Source organism: Epinephelus lanceolatus, chromosome 21 (assembly GCF_041903045.1).
Source record: "Epinephelus lanceolatus isolate andai-2023 chromosome 21, ASM4190304v1, whole genome shotgun sequence".
Classification (NCBI taxonomy): domain Eukaryota; kingdom Metazoa; phylum Chordata; class Actinopteri; order Perciformes; family Serranidae; genus Epinephelus; species Epinephelus lanceolatus.
The window spans coordinates 10279339-10295194 of NC_135754.1; the positions used below are offsets into that span (position 1 = coordinate 10279339).

The window sequence follows — 15856 nt, forward strand, 5'->3', positions numbered from 1 at the left end:
CAGGTTTTTTAGTACCTGCAGTACACTATTACCAAGCCATATAATATACCCACAGCAGCACACTAACAGTTTAATATGCTACAGCCTTTAATGCTCCTCCTTTTGGATTGAAAGTTAATTACTACCTTAAAAAATGATTTTACAGTATTGCTTTCGTGTAACTCATCTGCAGCCTCAGCGGAGGGGAGAGCCAAGCAACCAAGCTCCGCTTATTCCTCTTTCTTTTTCCATCCTTTCCTGTTTTTCCCTCACTCTCTCTCTGCCTGTCTTCATACAGTCTTCATAATCCCATTTCTCTCTCTCTGCCATGTTGCATTTTTCTCAAACTGAAGACATCATTCCCCAGAGAAGTGATTGCCCTTTGCTCTCGAGAATATTTCCCCCAAACTTGTAATTGCTACATGTTTCCTAATCTGACTTTAAAACCTTCCCTACTCGACATTAATACAGCCTCAGCCTTGCTGTCCTGTGGGGATTAAATAAGAGGATTGAGCAGCAGTTAGAATCAGGTACTCTTTTCAAGTGCTCAGTTTGTCGCAGTTGCACCAGATCTAATTAGAAAGCCTCTTGTTTGACAGCAAGTGCACTTTTTAATGTCACATTAACATTTCACTTGTAAGTGAACAGCATGCTAGTTTCAGTAATCAGGGACCACAGTGGCAGTCAAACCACATTCTGAAGTATGTTGAAGTATGTTGTGTATGTGCTCACTCTTTTCTGACACGCTGTCCATTGCTGCTTTTCTATAGCATTTCAGAAGACCCTCCACCCACTCACTTGTAGGCTCTGAGTTCAACTATAGGGGGATGTTATTACCATCACTCCCCACTCCCTCCTTTCCTTGTGAGGAGGTCAGAGTCTAGACGCCACACATAAGCATTATTTTACATTCACATAATAATAACCTAATCCACATGAGTTGGCTGACTGAATTACAGAACGGACAGTAGGTCAAAGTTGAAGTAAGGAAGTGAGTCTGTAGGTTAACACTGATAAATGTTTTACCAAATACTTTGGCTAAAATTTAGACAGAATTGTCAACATATACAAGAGACCAACGTACCTACCTCAGTCTAGCCCTATTTTAAGTTCACATTGATGCGTAGTCATGTCAGCATACTTGTTTTGCCGGAGCTTTAAGACTGGAGCTGAGCAAAGTAAAACAATGTTGAATCCAAATTCACATGTCAGCCTGGATAGCAGCATCTATCTTGTCTATAGCTGGCACCATTGTTATTTCCTCAGTTACGGGTCACAGCATGACAATGCTTAACACCAGTTAGTCTCACTTGTAGCGCCGACTGGCTAATTGTTAATAGGGCAGAGTACCATTCACATTTGAACCGGTATGGTTCCCGTACCTGTAATTTGGTACTAGTGCCTGATAACCCTAACCATACAGCACTTTACTTTCTCTGTTATAAAACAAAATGCCATCATTAATCAAGCTGAAGGGGTGACGTAGTAAACTAAAAAGCAATTCTGCTCCTTTGCTGTTTTCTAATCACACACAGAGCTCATCTTCTGTCACTGTCTGTCTGTCTACTTGTGTATGTGTGTGTGTGTGTGTGTGTGTGTGTGTATGTATGTGCGTCTGGTCATCCAGCAGTGGTACTATGGTATTACTGAAATTATAAATAAGGTATGAAGTGTGCACTGCACCCGAGACCATTTTTGATGATCAACTCTGTCCAGTCCTTTTGTCTTATCATATTTAACCAAAGTTGTCTTCGTTTTTGTTGATGGGCCGTGGCAGCTGGCATGTGAAAGAAATTGAAGTTTTGAGTCATGACTCCTTCTATTCTAGCTCCCAATAACACAAGACGACATTTTGAGACTCCTATGTAGCCGACAGCCCTGTGGTTGTGAGTCATGTTTTGCGTCCAGCTGATAAAATGACGTCAGTCTGATGTCGACCCTAAAAGGGTCTATAAACTGAAATCATACTTTCACATACATACCAAACTATGTCCACTATGTGTACACTGTCTGTCCTGCTCAGACTAACAATTGTCACTTATCACTGATGAGTGCTTCCGTGGCAGTATTCTTGAGCATAAGTCAGCAAAGCACACTGCATACTTGCAAATACATGTACACCTAATGTGAAGCACAAACAAATTCACTACCTAGTTCACACGCCAATGTTACAGTATAAACTCAAAGAAGAAAGTAACTGTTTGAAGGCAGGGAGGAAAGTCCTGGCAAAAGATTTCCCTTTCATGTCAAAGGTGAAAGTTACAAAAGCAAAAGAAGATGAAAAGATCAGTGGTGTTTAGTGGGTAAATTTGGCAGGAAGAAGATGAATATTTGATTTATGTGCTCTTCTTTAGAACTGCAATAAATATTCAAGAGAGGGCAAAGCCTAGAGAGCTCCCCTTCACAAGATGAGACACCAAGCATGCGGCTGTGAGCCAAGTCAAGCATGACGCTACATGCATGCAAATGGCACACGCGTGAACACACACTGAGGCTAAAACTAAGGACAAAGAAGTGCACACACGTGAAGACCCTGTCTGGTATTTCACAAAGACACACATTCTAGATTTCCCTCTGCGCCCACACATAGACACACATTTGGAAATGTAAGCACAAATACAGCCTCCAAATTGGTGATTTCCGCCTTACTTCTGCTCAAATAAACATAGCTGTGCAATTGTGTACATGCTGACAATAACAGATGCATGAACGCACACGAAAATAAATGCCTACACACACACACACACACATCTCCCAAAAGCTCCAAAAGGTGGTACATGTCAGAGCTGAGAGAAAGCTCAGTTTGTGCCACCTCCGTTTTAAAACAAAACATCCATATCAGGCACTTTCTTCATCCCAGGAGTCTGGGAAATGGAGAGACTCAAACCTATATACAGTATATGGGGTCGGTTTGTTCTGGCCTTTTAATATTTCCCACCAAGAAGGTCGGACATTTAAGTATTTTGTGGTAAGACTTTATTTTGTGATTCCTATCAACAGCTTCAGGGCTGGTTTCTCAGTGTGTTTGTTTGTTTTTAAATTTCGGCGTCCCCAGGAGAGCCACTTACCGTAGTGGCCTCAGGGTCCTCAGCAGCCTCAGCACTCTGAGCATGCCCAGGATCTTGGTACCAGAGTTGGAGATGAGAGACACGAGGATGTCGATAACAGAGATCATCACCAACATCCCGTCCAGAATGTTCCAGCTGCTCCTCAGGTAGGCCTTGTCCCCAAAACACCAGCCCAAAGCTACGATCTGGAAACAGATGGCACACAGAGGCATGACACATGGACATACAGCAGAGTGGAGTTAGTGTATCCTACTGAGGCAGCAGAAAGCTCAAAGGGTAAACTGCTGCGTTACCAATATTATTTTGATACATTTAAATTGACATATCAACTCTAAATGTTAGTGGCATAAAATGATACACGAATCAGTGATTCAATATATATTTTTGGGTGAGCGTTTGCAGATTTATTTGTTATCAAGACATCTTTTGCTTTTATTATGCTTAATGTCCTGTATGCACAGCATTGTAGATTGTTTTCTTCCAACTTGGCAGCGAAGATCAGAAAAGCTGCAAGCTTTTTCAACCCGCATTTCTAATTCTATAGGTACCACTCATCATTTATTCTACCCATAATGCAATTTGCATTCCAGAAAATAATAGAGACTGGCTCACTTGTTGTCGTTTTTTTGTAGCTGAAACGTATTAAATCGGGCCACGACAGCTATCTTTGCTTCATGCATTTCTTATCATCTAATGTAACCAAAGAGATGAGAGAGCAAGAGAAAAAGTGGGAGATGGATAGAGGATAATTTACATTAGGTGATGCTAATTAATGCATGACAGTATATGCAGTATATGACTGGGAATCATCAAAGAGGCTGATCATATTTGATGAGCAGAAACAGATCTCAGACAGCTACTACTGACTCTTCACTGTGTGTATTCAGTGTTAGAACAAAGTGCGTCCCATTATTAGGCCTAAAAATTTGACATAATTATACTTTATGTGAGTATATCTATTTAATGATACATTATATTTCTACTACCCTACGTTTAAGAGGGAGATATTGTACTTTTTACCTCATTACATTTAACCCATGGAAATAACATCCTGCAATTCCTAATTTAGGTGATTTACGTTGCCCACATCTTTTAACACCAAACTATGACATGATTTTAGAACATTATTTTAAAATTAAATAACACAACCAGTACTCTGTGCGTGTGCTTGTGTGTACGGGCCCTACATTCGTGAGCCCGCCAATCGCACTGGGACCAAAAATAGAGACAGAGGCTTTGAATGAGTGACACCCATGAACTTTCCTCCCCTCTGCCTCCGCTCGCTCCCGCCCACGCCTGCATGGACCTCCATTCAAAGCTGGTCCATTTGAATACTGGCGAGACAATCCTCCGCTTAGCATTATGAAACAGCCCTGAGTGTGTGTGTGTGTGTGTGTGTACAGTGTGTATGTTCACTGTCTGTTTGAGTCTCAATCTCTCATTCTCTTCCTCCCTTTCCTCTCCCTTTCCTCCCTCTGAAAACTCTGTTTTCTTTTGTATTTTTGGGGCTTACAGTGCATGCGGGTATCAGGCAGATAGCTGTATTTTCTCTACAGCTTTGTGTCTGAGCAGTTTGTGGAGTCTGGTGCCGGTTTCTCCATCTTATGCAAAATTTGTACATTGTGAGTGAACACAGATGCTTCATCTTGTTCCTTTCAAAGCTGGGGACAAACGATGAGGTACGGTACCAAAAAAATCTTGAGTTGCCAAATATTTTGTGGCAAAAGAGCTGATGTCTACTGAGTGAGTGAGAACAGAAATTAGTGATGACTTCATGGAAGAATGGAAAGCAAACACACATTTAAATGATGACCATAAGCAGTCAGTGGCCATAGCGTGCAAGCTTGACACTCCACAGAATCAATATTTAGTAGTACGTGGCATCCCATTAAATAAAAGAACAAAACTCTTTCACCAAATTTGACTGGGCTTTAGAAAGTAACCCAAGAGGACTCTCACAGAAAGGTTTTACAATCTAACATGTCAGTGGAAATCTAGAGTGTCTCACCTTTATAGTCATCTCAGCCACAAAAATTGCCGTGAAGATGTAGTTTGATAATTTTAGGAAGATCCGCTCCTGCAGTAAAGAAGGAAGAGAAACCTGGATGAGTGAGGTACATGCTAACCCTTTTAATGACTTGAAATTCACATTTTTTGTTCTAAGCATGTTTTTCTACTGAGTTTGTTCTTTGTGTGCTTCTAAATTGATCTGAATAATGTATGAGGGAGCTATTTTCCTCATGCAGTATTTGAAAACATCTTTGTACAAACATCTCTGTTGCACTCACTAATGATGGCTGGCAGGCAATTATAAAGTTTACTATGTATTATCACTGCAGGAAAATTCAAACAAGGCATCTAATATCTAAGCGTAAAATCTTAAAAGTTTCCTTTTACTGGTGGAAAAAACATTATCTTTAGTTTTTCACAGTGCAAATAAACTTGTAAGTATTCCCTGAATTAAATCATTTGCACCGTGGACAAGCGGCATCGTATCACCTGTGAAACACTTGGTGAAACGCTTTAGTGTTGAGAAGTGAAAATTTTAGGCTGAAATTGGCAGTTTTCCAATTAAACCAGCATGTTGTTTATTTTTTTTATCAGAGATAAACAGGCAGTTCAGAAAGCAAGCACCATCATGTTGTTTTGTGAGTGTGCACACAACACAATACCATCAGGACTGAGTGAATACATCTCCTTCTATATGCACTTTATTGCACTCCATGCTTCCCTGTTGCCTGAGGCAGCATGGCTCAGTGGTGTGTGCGCAGTGCACGCAGGGGAGGATGGGATCCTATTTACTGAGCTAAACAAGGACTTAAGAGAAAAAACAAGCAATCTAGAAAGAATAAAATCCCTTCACTGACTGCTTATTTACCCTGCTTCCCCTCTGTCTGAGGAGACACAACCCCTTCCTGCCACTGACTGTCTATGTACTGGATATGTGTCTGGTGTGTGCATGTGAGCGGGTGTAGGTGGCTGCCTTTCCCACGGCCTCTAAGTAACATCACCCATGCTCCGAGGAACACAAAATCACACACATAAACACAGAGATGGCAGTCCTGCAGCGTTTTCTCTGGGAATGTCAGGCATGACATCACTGGGAATGCTGGCGTTGAGAGGGTTTATAAATTCCAGGCTTGACAGCAGCCATTCCTGTCCTCTGTGAACGAGTTTTCATAGTTTCATTCATTAGGAACTAACAGGCATGTGGTATAGAATGACAGAGGAGCAAGAGATATAGAAGTTAAAATTCAGGCTGTATGCCTTGATGAAATATGAATTCCCTGGTCAATAGTTTGACTAAATTTGTCAGTCCAACCACATTCTGGAAAACGGCTGGTTAATTTAGGTGTGTACAGTATAATCATGTTACCAGCTGTAGCCTACAAGCTGTTAACTTTAGATCTAGGTTTAGATTTAGATTTAGATCAGTTTAAAAATATACACCCTGCTGTGCCAGAAATACTGTAAATAGCTGAGGCCATCTAACAAGCCTGAAAAAATAACACAGTATTAACTTGAAGTTACCCTTTGCATAATTCATGTGCTTACAGTATATTTGGCCAAATAAATTGGAGAAAATAATGAAAAACAAATTGCATTTTAGTTAGCTAGCCTGCAAAAATTTAGGTAATTTTTCCCCCCACACTTAACATTATGCTGAGGCTACATATTGGCCGACAGAAATGAACAAAACGATGAAAAAAGCTAACTTAACAATGTTGAACAAGGTGAGAACTTGCTCCAAAATTATTTTATATGTATGCTGATTTAAACTGAACAAATAGCTTGCTAACTAAAAAAATGAAAGCTACATGTAAATTACTCGAGCCAATTTGGCTAGCTAGCATGCAAAAGTTAAGCATTCACGAAAGCTACACTAATTTTTTCCATGTAGCTATGTTTCAGCAAACTGAAATAACCAACTTTTTTTTTTTAAACTACAAATTTAGAATTATTCACAAATTCTGGGTTTTCACTAACAGGCTGGTAAATTTGGTTCTTGAAAACTCAACAAATATGTTAGCTAGCTAGCCGAAATACCGCATACTGCTAAGGTTAGCTGTTGTCATGTTAGTTAATGTTAGCCCTCAAAACTGAAGCAAGGTATCACTTTCAACGTTACTTTACTTTCTTTACTTACATCTTGGCTGACTGAAATGAACAAAATGATAAAATAAACGATATTAAAGAAGCTGAGACTTTCCTCTGTAGCAGGCTAAATAAGGTTTGTTAAAATTTGTTTGCATGTAAACAGCTGTAGCTAACGTTAGCTGTTTTAACTAGCTAGCTAGCCGAACAAAATTAAACACATAATCAACAAGTTTGTAGCTTTTTTTCCAATATGTACACTTACATTTTGGCTAACTGAAATTAAATAAAAAGAAGACCGAGGACTGAAAGCAAGAGAGAAAACTTTCATACAGCAGACATTTTGACTTGTCATAGTTGGAAAATCACAGGTGTTACTAATAGCACTAACGATGGCTCTGTTTTAATCAAGAGCTCCAGTGAGAGGGACAGTGAGCAAGCATGCAGATACAATAATCCTGAAATCAGAGCAACTAAATGGAGTTCAACCATCTTTACTTTTATTATTTACACCTGTGTTGTTCCTTCTGTGAAAATGGCCTATTGTGTCAGATGGTGAGAGGAATCCAAAGCTCTCTCAACAGTAGTAAACCGTCTCCCTCTTGCCCCCCTCCCATTCCTCATAATAGTGGTGGTGTCATTCCCAGTTCAACCATGAATGTACCGACTGGCATCCAGTGTGTCTGACCACAATTTAGGGAACCACAAGCCAGCAGCCTATACAGCTCATTCTAGCTCAGCCTGGTTTGACATAAAGCTGAACATAATGACATAGACCAGAAATGACTTTGCTTAGTAACAAGCCAGGGAAAACAATACTTAATACTATACACTTCCAGAGGGTAATCTACAATGTTCCACGAGGCATTCTACACTGGCAGCCCCGTGCTGGAGAGGTACAGTATCTCTCTCTAATTTTTAGGGAGCTCAACACTCTGTATGATAGCAATAATTTAGTAGATGACTGTACAGGAATACATTGTTATATAAAAATCTTGCTTAATGCAGCATTCAATTATGCAATTACCTACCCTTCCTGCATTCCTGAGCAGCAGAAAAGAGTCGGCCCACACCTCCTGGAAAGCTTTAATCATGGCCCAGCATGTAGCGCTATCTTTCTGTCTCAATGTTGATGACGTGGATGCAGAAAACTTAGATTGATTGTGTTTTATACTGGTGATGCTGATATAATTCAATTTAGAACTCTAGACAGTGATGTATTGTCCCCTAGCTCAATTAGGAATAATAAATCATAATAGGTGGTATAATCATCCTCAATCATTTCCCCTAAGCAACAGGAAGACAGTATCTAAGCAACATCCAGCACCAAACCAAAACAGCAATGCACTGCAAGCCAAACACAAAGTGTGTGACATAACTTCCAAGACCATAAACTAATTATTCAGCCTGCATTCCGCACTAAAACTGTTGTGACTAAAATGCTTTATCTCTAAATTGACTTACAGACTAAATTTCTATTTAAAGAATATAACATGTTGTCACATGTTATATTCTTTAAATAGAAATTTAGTCATACACAGCCCAAACAGAATCAGCGAGTGGAAATCGATTCACAATCGGCTTCATTAATTCAAAACAACCCACACAGGCAAACAAATAGCAGCATGCAATGACCACCCGGCCAAATGAGATCTGGAGCAATAAGCATCGCAGCTCAAAACTGTAACGACTGCTCGTTCTCTTGTTTCGGGCTGCTTGCTGCGTCATACATTTCCATCTCATTTCAATAATGGCCTCAGGGTGCAGACCAGACACGACGGCCACGGCAGGAAGCTGACAAAATGTATGTGCATGCAAAAGTACTGCACTCTGATGTGAATGTTAGGGTGCCTGCTGTGGTGGACTTTGTGCATTTGTGTTTACAGACCTGTGTGTGCAGAGGTGAGGGGTAAGAAATCATCCCATATATATACTGTATGTGTGTGTGTGATCTTTCTGCCCTGATTAGACGGGGCTGTCTGTAGGCCGCCCTCCATTTGTAAAACATCTCCTTTCCTCGACATTAGCCACGTACGCTAGCCCACAGATAATTGAATCAATTACAACGACACTGTCTCCTCTGTGTTTGAGTCGCAAAACAAGCAGAACGGAGTGTTCCAGCAAGACTGGACCGCAATTAGGTCCATCCACGGAACACCTCGCTCAGTGAGGGAAAAAAAATATCAAACAGTGATAATTATTGTGTTTATGTATGGAGTGACTGGACTGGGCTCCGATGTTATGGCTAGAAGTACGAAAGGACACACACTTAGATGTGTGTGTGCGTGTGTGTTGCTGCAAGGCATTCAGCCAGGCCTCCTCTATTTGAAGGGATAGTGCATTAGCTAAGGAGGTGATGGTGTTGATGATGCAGTGCAGTAGACACAGGGGTGTAGCACACATTACCCAAAGCTCCTGGCTCACAGTCAAACAGGAGTGGTTCCCTGCTTACATGGTGTTCCACTTCTTTTCTCTTTGGAGAGTAAACTACTGTAGTAATTCTGTTTTGGACGAGTGTGTGTGTGTGTTTGTTTGAACAGCCATCAAGGGTGAACTTGTTGACAGGTACATCCTCCTTTTTTCTCCCTTTCTGTTGAGGTTTTTTTAGGCTGCCAGTGAGTATTTTATAATGGATTCAACACTGATATTCACACATTTATTACATTTCTGTATTATAAATATGTAATATATGCGTTTATGCTTCTTTGTGTTTCTACCTATCTTTCATCTTGACTTCTGACTTTTTTCTTTCTCTCTTCTTCTCATTGTGCTTGTCATTGAAGACTGAAGGCAACACATTCAAGTTGAATCTTTTCATAGACTCTTAACTCTAACTTTACAGAGCAAAAGGTCATGTAGTGTGAAGCTAACTGGGTGTTTGTGCTGTTGTTTTTAGACTCACGGCAGTGGTGATGCTAGGTCTCTCGATGGCGATGGTGATGCAGTTGAGGAAGATAATGACCAACACAATATGGTCAAACATCTTGTGGGTGATAATCTTATTGCACAGGATGCGAAACCTGGAAAAAACAACAACAGAGAAATGATAAATAGGTATCCATCCAAAACAAGCAACTGCACCAACAAGTGTGTTTCTTTCTCGATAATAAAGGCAAATATTCCTTCGGTTTTAGGGAAGGGAGTAGATATACTTTACAATTTTCAACTAAACACAAATTATTCAAAACTGATTTGTATTTGTCTTCAAACATGTCTGAAGGGAATTTTAAAGTATCAATATAATAAAAGTATCAATACTGATACATATATATATATATATATATATATATATATATATATATATATATATATATACATATATATATATATATATATGTATATATATATGTACAGTATATATACAGTACAGGCCAAAAGTTTGGACACACCTTCTCATTCAATGCGTTTTCTTTATTTTCATGACTATTTACATTGTAGATTCTCACTGAAGGCATCAAAACTATGAATGAACACATGTGGAGTTATGTACTTAACAAAAAAAGGTGAAATAACTGAAAACATGTTTTATATTCTAGTTTCTTCAAAATAGCCACCCTTTGCTCTGATTACTGCTTTGCACACTCTTGGCATTCTCTCCATGAGCTTCAAGAGGTAGTCACCTGAAATGGTTTCCACTTCACAGGTGTGCCTTATCAGGGTTAATTAGTGGAATTTCTTGCTTTATCAATGGGGTTGGGACCATCAGTTGTGTTGTGCAGAAGTCAGGTTAATACACAGCCGACAGCCCTATTGGACAACTGTTAAAATTCATATTATGGCAAGAACCAATTAGCTAACTAAAGAAAAACAAGTGGCCATCATTACTTTAAGAAATGAAGGTCAGTCAGTCCGGAAAACTGCAAAAACTTTAAATGTGTCCCCAAGTGGAGTCGCAAAAACCATCAAGCGCTACAACGAAACTGGCACACATGAGGACCGACCCAGGAAAGGCAGACCAAGAGTCACCTCTGCTTCTGAGGATAAGTTCATCCGAGTCACCAGCCTCAGAAATCGCAAGTTAACAGCAGCTCAGATCAGAGACCAGATGAATGCCACACAGAGTTCTAGCAGCAGACCCATCTCTAGAACAACTGTTAAGAGGAGACTGCGCCAATCAGGCCTTCATGGTCAAATAGCTGCTAGGAAACCACTGCTAAGGAGAGGCAACAAGCAGAAGAGATTTGTTTGGGCCAAGAAACACAAGGAATGGACATTAGACCAGTGGAAATCTGTGCTTTGGTCTGATGAGTCCAAATTTGAGATCTTTGGTTCCAACCGCCGTGTCTTTGTGAGACGCAGAAAAGGTGAACGGATGGATTCCACATGCCTGGTTCCCACTGTGAAGCATGGAGGAGGAGGTGTGATGGTGTGGGGGTGTTTTGCTGGTGACACTGTTGGGGATTTATTCAAAATTGAAGGCACGCTGAACCAGCATGGCTACCACAGCATCCTGCAGCGACATGCCATCCCATCCGGTTTGCGTTTAGTTGGACGATCATTTATTTTTCAACAGGACAATGACCCCAAACACACCTCCAGGCTGTGTAAGGGCTATTTGACCAAGAAGGAGAGTGATGGAGTGCTGCGGCAGATGACCTGGCCTCCACAGTCACCGGACCTGAACCCAATCAAGATGGTTTGGGGTGAGCTGGACCGCAGAGTGAAGGCAAAGGGGCCAACAAGTGCTAAACACTTCTGGGAACTCCTTCAAGACTGTTGGAAAACCATTTCAGGTGACTACCTCTTGAAGCTCATGGAGAGAATGCCAAGAGTGTGCAAAGCAGTAATCAGAGCAAAGGGTGGCTATTTTGAAGAAACTAGAATATAAAACATGTTTTCAGTTATTTCACCTTTTTTTGTTAAGTACATAACTCCACATGTGTTCATTCATAGTTTTGATGCCTTCAGTGAGAATCTACAATGTAAATAGTCATGAAAATAAAGAAAACGCATTGAATGAGAAGGTGTGTCCAAACTTTTGGCCTGTACTGTATATATATATAATTTGTGCTTTACAGTTGGATACTTTCACCAATCAGTCAAGTTTCAGTTTACATCCATGTCTGTCCAGGCTCATATAATATGTTTTGAAGACTTCAGAGGAAATTATCAAAAGGTATTAACGTGTGTTTTTGGCCGAACGGAAGTATGATTCATGTGAAAAAGTTCCAATGAAAAACATACTGTCTTCACTTAGAGACTATTTATATCAGCAAAACCAATGTGCCTGTGATGGACTACCATAGGAACAAGATAGAACAAAAAAGATGTAGCCATGACAATGACTCTAATATAGATGTTGCTTCAAAGAGGCAGCATATTCTTAAACATGGATGTTTCAATATACACCTTCAATTCAGCAGGACAGAAGATCTATAGAATCAGCACAGTTTCAAAGTGGACACCCAAGATTAGATTCACCAATTCAGTATCTGACCAAATGTCTCCCCTTCTGTTCCTGAGATATGACGTTAAGTAATGGCCAGAAAAGTGTTTTTGTAGAACACTGTGGTGTCACAGTGAAGTTGACCTTTGACCTTTTGGATAAAAAAAATGCCATCACTTCATCACTGTGTCCTATTAGACATTTGTGTGAAATGTGGTCATAATTAGGGAATGAATTCTCCCAGTGACCTTGAGCGTCAATCACTAAATTCTAATCTGTTTATCCTTGAGTTTCAGTGGACATTTGTGTCGAATTTGAAGAAATTCCCTCAAGGTGCTTTTGAGATATTGCATTCACCAGAATGAAATGGATGAGGTCACAGTGACCATGACCTTTGACCACCCAAATCTAGTCACTACATGATTGGCTCCAAGTGGACGTTTGTGCCAAATTTGAAGAATCAGATGGGGTGAGTAACTGATAAACAAATGGTCATTTTGGAGGTTAGTAATAAGTAATCAGTTCATCTGTGGACGTTTGTGCCAGATTTAAAGGAATTCCCTCAAGGTGTTCTTAAGATATCGCCTTCACAAGAATAAGACGGACAAGGTCACAAGGTGATCTTAAACTCTGACCTGTGACCACTAAAACCTAACTACTTGATTCTTGAGCCCAACTGCACATTTGTGCCAAATTTGAAGAAATCCACTCAAGGCGTTCTTGAGATACTGCGATCAATACAGTGCCTCCAGCCACGGCTATTGCTGGTGCAGGGGCGTAAAAATGGGAACAACCGAAGTACTGCATTTCTAGTTTTGTTCAGTGTATATACTAATGAGTAGTTTAACATATACTGCATCATATTTTTAAGATTATCGTGTTTACTATGCAAAATCTTAACCTGCAATGTCTCTTAAATGTTCCTGTGAACTGTAGTGGAGTGCTCCTTCCAGGTATGTTCTAAGAAAAACCTGAAATAAAAAACATCACTGTACAAGGACATTTACTGAAACGCTGTCCACAGTAATGAATGATTCTCATTCAATTTAAGAGCGCTTGTCTCACATATAGTAACCCTGTAATGAACCGCTGTAGAATTAGGAGTCATTAATTATGTCTGACTTTCATTACCCGACATGAGAAGGTTCCCAAGCTTTTAGCTCACGACAACTGAGAGAAAGAAAGAGGGAATGCTTGTCATATACAGTGGAAAGGATTAAACTGTGTGTCAAATCCGCTTTGATGGCTCATATCGGTGTACAGCGGGGGACAATATTGTAAGGTTCAGATCTGGATTTTTGGCTTTATTTGGCAACGCAGGCACCATTGTGTCAACACTTGCTGAGTCTGTGTGTATGTATGTATGCGTGTCATCTGACTTTGATAAGCATTATGCAAACGGTAGACGGACTGGATGAGCTAATTCCTCTTTGACATCTGCACGTCAGAGCCTTGATGCTAAAGAATTCATGTGTTATCCTCAAGCAGGAGGGAGGGAGGTCACATGGGAAACACACGCCTCTGATTCCATGGTTTGAAAGTGGGCTGAGAACTTCAATGTCAAGCTCAAATGGCCTGAGACTTACAAAAACACACCAAAAAAAACACAGGAAAAAACTGTCACCACGTGCTCAAGCAAAGAGCAAAAATATTTCTGTCAGACCTGAGATTTGAAAAAAACCCAACACTGACATCTTGATGCGTGAATGTTTATATGAAAGGATTTTATTTGCTTTTTGCTTTCCCCTCTGATGACATTTACTGACCTTTTGAGTTTTCCGGCATCAATACCTCACCTGCTCCTAAATGACAGCTGACATGATTGATTACAGTTAGTTTTATACTTCTGAAATATCACTAAGAGTGTCCAAACACTACCAATTAAAAGTCAAATCTGTACATTTCAACACTTTTCCCCCAAAGTGTTAGCTGATTTTTACATCGTCAGCCAACTCTTGGTGTTCCTCATCTACATTCTTTTTATATTCTTTTTAATCTTTGACCGTCTCTGGTGTTTTTGCACCAGAAATCACCTGTCACTCTAACAGTGTAGGCGGTGGTGTGACATGTTTGCTTGGATCTTGTGCTGAACAAGTCTGTTTGTTGGCGCTCACTCAGGTCCTGGCGTGACCTCTTTGCAGGGGTGGGTAATAACCAGAGAAAGTGGGACCAAGTCCTTGTATTGCAAATCACAGGTACGTTTGAAGCCTCTGCATTCAAGTCCCAAGTCAAATCAGGCAAGTCCCAATTCAATGCCTAAACTTTGAGTTTCAAGTCCTGAACAAGGCATAATATGCTCTTAGCCAAATTTTACACCTTTTTAAAAACATAATTGGCAATATATTAAATTCACATAAATCAAAAATGCTCCTTTTTTGTGTATTTACTTGTTAAAACAAGTTTGTTGGAAGTTGTTGCGTCTTTATCTGTAATTTTCAACCACATTTTGCATACTGCAATGTGGTTTTTGCTGACCACCACATAGTTTTTGTATGTGAATGAAATTACCCATGGTATCATTTTTTTCTAATTGATAAGTAACAGAAAGTACGTCATATTTCCCTCCTGCAACTTGAAACTTGATTGAATACTGTAGCACTGATTTAAACAAAGTCAGTCTGGGGAATCTGCGTTGACTTGCTGGGAATGAATAGAGTTAATTTTACTTGATTCATATGGGGAAATGAATTGATTCCTCTGAACAATTAATCATTGGGTTTGAGGGAAGGTATCAAGTATTTTCAAGTCAAAAGGCTCAAGTTCAAGTGAAGTCATGAGTCACTGATGTTTAAGTCCAAGTTGAGTTGCAAGTCAAGTCTAAAGTCATCAAATTTGTGACTTCAGTCTGATTCGAGTCCAAGTCATGTGACTCAAGTCAACACCTCTGGTAGTATCGCATAACAAGTAATGCACGTGAGTAGAAAAGCAACTTTTTTAGAGAATTAGTACTTTAAATGTTCTTTCTACTCCTTCCTCAAGTATATTTTGGAGCCAGAAATCTACCTTTGACTTCACTACATCTGCCATTTATATGTTTGTTACAACTAGTTTGCTCTAAATGCGAGGGTTGAGTGTATGGAGGCACCGCACACGACAAACGCCTCTACTGCAGATGCCAAGCTGCAGTTGCCTGAAAGAAAAATAAGCCCCACCTGTCTTTGGACCACAAAACAATGATGATGGAGCAAAACCCAGAACAAAAGGAAGCTTCCAATGACAATCACTAGTCACATTTTAGCCACATTCACTAGCAAAATCTAAATAAAGACATAACTTATATAATAAAGTGCTATGCCTCTTGAGATTTCTTCCTTTAAAAACTCATCTT

The 15856-nt window shown here is 40.0% G+C and overlaps 1 protein-coding gene across 22 annotated transcripts in view; it reads right to left on the minus strand.

Moving 5' to 3' along the window:
* The window catches only part of cacna1g (calcium channel, voltage-dependent, T type, alpha 1G subunit), a 219880-nt gene that overhangs the window by 64479 nt on the left and 139545 nt on the right, over positions 1–15856 (minus strand). For all 22 annotated transcript variants that reach the window (XM_078163625.1, XM_033611548.2, XM_078163624.1 and 19 more), the window contains 3 exons: positions 10045–10162; positions 5056–5124; positions 3048–3232 (listed from right to left, as the gene is read on the minus strand). In XM_078163625.1, the coding sequence (XP_078019751.1) occupies positions 3048–3232; positions 5056–5124; positions 10045–10162 (372 nt within the window). The remainder of the gene's footprint in view (positions 1–3047; positions 3233–5055; positions 5125–10044; positions 10163–15856) is intronic.